This window comes from Aspergillus alliaceus, assembly GCF_009176365.1.
Source record: "Aspergillus alliaceus strain CBS 536.65 unplaced genomic scaffold BDW43scaffold_26, whole genome shotgun sequence".
NCBI lineage: Eukaryota > Fungi > Ascomycota > Eurotiomycetes > Eurotiales > Aspergillaceae > Aspergillus > Aspergillus alliaceus.
Genome location: NW_022474709.1, coordinates 360,007 through 366,389, shown reverse-complemented (window position 1 = coordinate 366,389; position 6,383 = coordinate 360,007). Strand labels below are relative to the sequence as shown.

Below are 6,383 nucleotides of genomic sequence, written 5' to 3'. Positions count from 1 at the left end.
GGGGGGGGGGGGGGGGGGGGAGGTCTAAGAAAATTATCTGATCTAGAAAATGTGATAGAACGAGATGCAAAATGAACAAAAAGACATATTAAGACCGCAGAAACTCCTTCACAGCTTCACCCCAGACCGGGCCCCGTTTATACCAATGCATCCCGGGCACATTCCCCTCTTTCAACCCATCAATAGCAGCCGTTAGATCCTCCCCTAGCCCTTCATCCTTGATCATCCGAATCGGATACGTATACGTGTGAAACGCAAACACTACCCCCCTACTTTGAGGAAGCCGATGTAATGTCTGCCGTTCACATCTCAAAAGAGTAGAATCCACATCCAACTCCCCAAGCCTCAGCGCCTTCTCCCCTTCACCTTCGGCACCATGCACGCCCCCAAACGCAGCAAACAGTTCCGAGTCAGTGGTAACGCTCCAATTCACCCTCTGCACGAACTGGCCTACCTCGACCCGCGCAAAGAACCGGTCCATACTGCGCTCAAGTTTCTCCTTGTACCCCGGGACCGGGGTATGGATAGACGCAAGCCGGAGACCGAGTTTCTTGCGCGTGTCGAAGCCGGACGGAAAGAAGGTTGTGTACGCCTCGAGGACGTACTTGGCCGGTTCTTCGGAGTTGGTAGCGGTAGTAATGTTAGGAGAAGAAGAAGGTTCGGGGAGGAGGATGAGGAACTCTTCATCGACTAGGGTCCCCAGGATCTCGAGTTCTTTTCGTCCCGTTCTGGAAGCCGCGTCGGATTCGTCGAGATCTAAGGGGATTTTTGCTCCCGTAACCAAGCTCTCGAGTATTGTTGTTCCGCTTGGTTGGGAAGTTAGGCGAAACATGCGAGGGTACCGTGTAGGTAGGTATGTTCCTACCACGAAGAGGTATAGTTCTCGGATTGCGGCGTAGATTCTCGGGTCTGTCTTGTTGTTGATTCCAATGACTACGTCGGGATGTTTTTGAAGCAGGGAGGAACGGATAGCTAGTCTATCTTTGTAGGTTTTGTCCATTTGGATGAGGTCTGAAGGGTCTAGATTTGATAATGCTTGACGGAATCAATATCACGGTCATTCTAAAGTATGATCATTTGCTGTTTCGGTGGGACATACCCATCGTCAAGTGATATTTTGGCTTGAAAGGGCGGAATTTCGGTGGCTCAGTGGTTTCCCAGTCGAAGTCTTGGAGGGCTTCTATGGGCGGATATTCCTCTTGGCTTACATTTCGTGACTTGAGATTTGGATGATTGGGCACGACTTGTATCTGAGACTGTTAGCGATGTTCTCATTGTGTTCTTTTGAAGACAGGGCATACGTATTTCCAGATGCCGATACAAATCCCGAGGACAAAAACGAGGATGGCCACCGGATTCTTCTCAGCAGAAGTGGTTAAGGCGTCGACTACGTAGGACCACCACATCTTATTGCTAGGCATTAGGTGTAGAATATTTAGTTCAGCGCAAGCCCGCTTGCAACCTGGAGGAGTCATGGATGAGGAGAAAACTATGGAGCTCCCCCATGCACTATCAGATATCTCTGGGACTTGCGATTGGTCGGCGATGCCGCCCAACGCCGATTGCTCGGAGCACCGAGCTGGATCGTCTTTGATAGTTGGCACTTTAGCTACATGAGTCAATGGCTTTGTAGGTAGTAGTGGGTATGGTATACATACAGGGGGTATCAGAAACAAACAAGATATCTTAGACCACTAGACAAACCATAGTGTGGTCGAGCCGACAGCAATGCCCAAATTCGCCGCATTGCACGCCCGAGATAGGAAATAAAATGCGAGTCAAGTCGTATGTGTATGCCGAAACGTCTACCGGTAGATAAACTAGCCATGCGCACTGTGGTCGACTACCTCGCCAGGAGGCTATCTACATCCCATACCACAAAAACAACAGCGCAAAGAGGTTCATTCAGACGCAGATTTCGGGTACCCTCGCTTTAACCCATTATTTCCTTTATTTTCTGGACTAGGCCCCTCATAACTCGCTAGCACAAATGCCCTTCGCTGGCCATTTGGTCTTTCATGTAGGCTCGGAGCACGAGGCCGTTGCTTTCCCCTCGCCCGACCGCCGATCACGGGGAGCTCGTACGTCAACACTCGGAAGATATAGAAGGTCACATCAAAAATGATAAGTGTGGCCCAGGGAGCGATTGTAATGAGCCCGAGCACGAGCTAGGAAAGAACGGTAGTCAGAGTGCATGTTTAGGAGGCTTTACTACCAAGAGCTCGGCAGGGAATACGTACAAAAGCTCGGGCGATCCAAGTTTCAATATAGAGGAGATCTGGTGGGAATATTGAGTACCATGCCATCCTGTACCTTACGATGTAAGTTATTCCGTTTCGTTCTCGGGGTTGTTCGGCGGTGTATCTATTGGGAGGTAACCATCGGCGGTTATTAAATAGCAGACCGAACAGCTGTCAAGAATAACGGCCGCTTGGCAAGGACCATGGACATTAAGCAGAAGATCCAGAGAATTCTCTAACCACAGCGTGCTTCGTTGTGTAAGGTTTGTATTTAAGCTCCTCTGCGTTCGGCGGTTTGTGTAGGCCGCGGCAATGAATGGTGGTGTGATGTGCGACGTGGAGCGACAGAAGACAGAAGTTCATGTGAAAGTCAGCCTGTGACAGGGGGGAGGAGAGGCTAGCAACCTCATTGCAGAACTCGTGCGATTAAGGGGGGCGGTGGAGTTTTGCGAGGATAAAGACATGAAGTTCAGTTGTCAGGGGAGAAGAACAAACAAGATATCCGAGTTCCGAGATTGGCTTCGGCTCAATCGGGTAATTGATACTCCCTGTCAATATTCTAGTCTAAAAAACCTTGCTTTTCTCTCAATAATTTTACTTCTATGTACAATCAAATTCTGCCCCATATTATACAAACAGATGCCCAGATCGTATGCACGTATATGCAGCGTTACTTCCATTGACTCCATCCAGTCATTTCCAATATCTCCCAATGCCGAAACCTTCTATGAACACAAAATACAGAAGAAAATCAATCTATGGTATATTCAGGTAAAGTCGTTAACTCACAGTCATCGTGGTCTGCGGTAGTAGTCGTATGAGGTTCTGGGATCTTCCTGCTCCACAGGTCCATATCCTCCGGGCCGCCACCGATTAAATGGTGGAACGGTATCTGTCATTGCTGGTCCTTGCGCCTGACTGAGTAGCCCTGCTTCACTCTCATCGCCATGCTGATAAAGTCCGCTGCCCACAGGGCCACTATCTGCTCGAGACAGTGGAGTGCGGAACGCAGGATGGACGAGGTCGTTGGTACTCGTGTCATAGCCCTCATATTGCCTCAACCCGGATATGGACGGAAGGGATGGTGCCGGCGACGCTGCACGTGATGAGGTTGGCGACCACTCTCCTAGTCCGCTCCGCGGCGTCTGCGAGCGTTCAGTCATCAAATCTTCCGGCCGGCCGTAGATCCCGCCCCCAAACTCGTCCCGGAAATCCGGCCGGTCCTTGAAATAGGAAAAGTCAAGATGATTCTCAGGAACAACCTCGAACGGAGCGGATCCCAATGTCTCCATCTTTGATTTGCCTGGATGCGAGGCCGACATAGGATCCATCGCAATGTCTGTGTACTCACCCTCCACTTCCAAGGTGCCGAGGCGACCCCGGTAGATGCGCTTCAACGCATCGGCGGCCCTAGCATGTACCATCGGCGTGATCAACGGCTTGTAGAGCGCCGGGTGGCCAAACTTGGAACTTAGACGATCAGACACCTTTTTGCTCGACTTTCCAGCCTCCAAGGCCTCCGCATCGCTGAGGTTCGCACGGTTGTAATATTTCATGTCAATATCAAATTTCCGCATGCAGTAAATCTTGAATCCCAGTAACAGGAACGGTAATGGGATCACGCAGAATACCATAGTCCAGGTGCCTCTAGCCGTAGCCACCAGCGCGACGACGACGTTGGATAGAATGGCTGCAAAGACCATACGGTTGAACACAACTCGCCAGAATTGGCCGCCGGATTCGTTCTTCGTTACAAACACGTACATCAGTAAATATTTCTTCATCATCGCGTCCAATCCGAAATAGAGAGCTGTAACGGGAAGAACAATGGGCTGCAAAGTTGCAAAGCATAAAGCGACGGTGGCGTAGAACAAGAAATAGTTATAGTAGCTTGCGTATTCAAATGAAGGCGGGGCTGTCCACTCGATTGCCTGTCGCGGTGTTGGTGCCAGGAAGGTCTTGGAGAACCAAACCCAAACCAGGGGAACTAGCTGAACGAGGTCGATCGCCGCTCCTAAATTCCTCTGTAACAAGTAGGTAACCCAGAAGGGAGACACGTTGCACAGCGCATTCACAGCCTTAGTGTAGAAGCCCCCATCGACCAAAGCTTGCCAAGCATTCTCATTCTCCTGCTTGTCTATCACAGCCGCAATAAATGTCCACGCAGCTGAAAAGAGAGAGAAAACAACAAAGTTGTTGAAGACAAAAAATGAATAAAGGTGGTGGAGGACATGCCTTTCCCTCGCAGTCTTCGTCACGTCACCAGCTTGAATGGACAGCCGGCGGAAGATGATGGGTAGGATAATGTACACCAAGGACGTAACAGCGGGAGATAGAATACCCTGGACAGCAGCCCAGACGACTGGGCTACCACTGAGGGACGTCTGAAAAGCCGGCCAGACCAGACCCAGGTTGTTCAAATTGGACAAGAAGATGGCAATCATGGCGTTAGGAGCAATCCACAACACGGTCAAAATTGAGACCCAAATGACGTTGACAAAACGTTTCCATTTCCGCGCCTGTTTTGACAGTGACAGATTCTCCCAGATGAGATCATGCGGCCGTGGAGCTAAACGGACTGTCGTTCCCTGAGGTCGCTTTTTTCTTGCAGTATAAGCCACGGCGTGGGCATGTTCAATCTTCTCCCAACTGACGAAACCGAACGGCATGGCATTTCGTTTATCGATCGAGGCTCGAACATGTCGGATTTCCTCTTCTAGCAACTGAATCCGCTCAGTCAGGTAATCAATCGCATCGACCTTGCCAGGCGTCTCATCGCCTTTTTCTTTACGGGGAGGGCGTATCTTGGGTCGCTTCGCCGGCAGTCGATCTGGATTTTTGAGGTATTTCGCTAATACCGACTCAAGTTGGCGAACGGTTTCCTCATGGTCCTTAATAAGATTTGGAAGACCTTTGACGTTGCGGCCGATGGTGGCTCGGGGTAAAGCAGCGGTGGGATTCGCATCGTCGACCAGGCGCATAACACCCTCGTCCGATCGCGCTGCCGCCGGAATATCAGTGACCTAGTAGCCATGGTCAGTGTATCTGTACCGACAAAATCAAAAGTGAAGCACAGGAGTGTTGCGCAATTGGCCCACTAGTTAGACGGTGGGGATGCATACCATCAATGTCCGGGCATGAAGGCTGCGCTGGTAATCAGAACTCTGAAAATATTTTCTTCGCAGAGCAAAGACACCCTTGTAATTCCTCCAAAGGAAAAAAGCGACAATAAAGTCGAAGGCCCAAGCGCAGACAACCTGGCCCCAAATGGCTTGGACCGAGACATAGAGCGGGGTCATGGTCACGAAAGCAGGCAGCCTCGACTTAGAATCTTTGTTGCTCTGAGTGAGGTTGAGAGGGATCATAACACCGCAGCCGATGATACTAAGAAAGATGAAGATGTTCCGGCACATCTTGGTGAATCGCAGGAATACGGTGGCATCGAGGCCAATACAGTCGACGAGCTCAGGTTCTCTCGTGCGCAGAACCGGCTTAACCCAGGCTAAGAAGCCTTTTCCAACCGGGGGAGGGCTATGCTTGAGATCTGCATGTTTAACCTTGGGGGCATAGACAACTGTATGTCGAGGCCGAAACAGCGAGAAGAGTAAGGCGAGGAGGATAGAGGAACCAACAGAAGTGCCCAACGAAGCCCAGACGGCGTTGATTTGAAACTGATCACATTAGTACAGTGGCACTAAGTGACTATAGCGACTGATATGGCAATGAAGTGTGGGCTATCAGTGAAAATGGCACGGAGGACAACACTTACAGCCGATTTAAAAGGATCCTGAATGAGCTTCAGAAATTGCTCCGTGGACGAATCCTCACGTCGCCACAGAGAGCTATGATCCATGATGCCTTGGCGGTCAAGGCGACATGGATTAGGGGTACGCGACAATGTAGGGGATAGGAGAAAGAAAGAGACACCGAAACGAAAGACAAAAAAAGCGATGGTCTCACACGGAACAAGACATCCAAAAGAGGGAAGAACGGAAAATTGGAGAAAAGAAGTTATGCAAGATGGATGCGACAGATAAAGTGACAACAGAAGGATCCGCATGGAACAGAGAGGGCGAGTGGGTAAAACAGTGGAGGCGGGTCTGGAACATATCAAAACTTAGTCCTTTGTATGGCCAACTGACA

At 50.2% G+C, this 6,383-nt stretch overlaps 2 protein-coding genes across 2 annotated transcripts; both read right to left on the bottom strand.

The window, feature by feature from the left end:
- Positions 1-88: 88 nt before the first annotated feature.
- On the bottom strand, positions 89-1,421 carry BDW43DRAFT_311855 (heme-dependent oxidative N-demethylase family protein; the record flags this gene model as incomplete). Its single annotated transcript, XM_032047260.1, has 3 exons — positions 89-1,035; positions 1,100-1,250; positions 1,302-1,421. The coding sequence occupies 3 exons, from the start codon at positions 1,419-1,421 to the stop codon at positions 89-91; spliced, it is 1,218 nt and encodes a 405-aa protein (XP_031899619.1).
- Positions 1,422-3,031: 1,610 nt separating this feature from the next.
- On the bottom strand, positions 3,032-6,093 carry BDW43DRAFT_300839 (putative DUF221 domain protein; the record flags this gene model as incomplete). Its single annotated transcript, XM_032044962.1, has 3 exons — positions 3,032-5,263; positions 5,363-5,911; positions 6,010-6,093. 3 exons carry the CDS (start codon positions 6,091-6,093, stop codon positions 3,032-3,034), a joined length of 2,865 nt encoding a protein of 954 aa, XP_031899618.1.
- Positions 6,094-6,383: the final 290 nt, after the last annotated feature.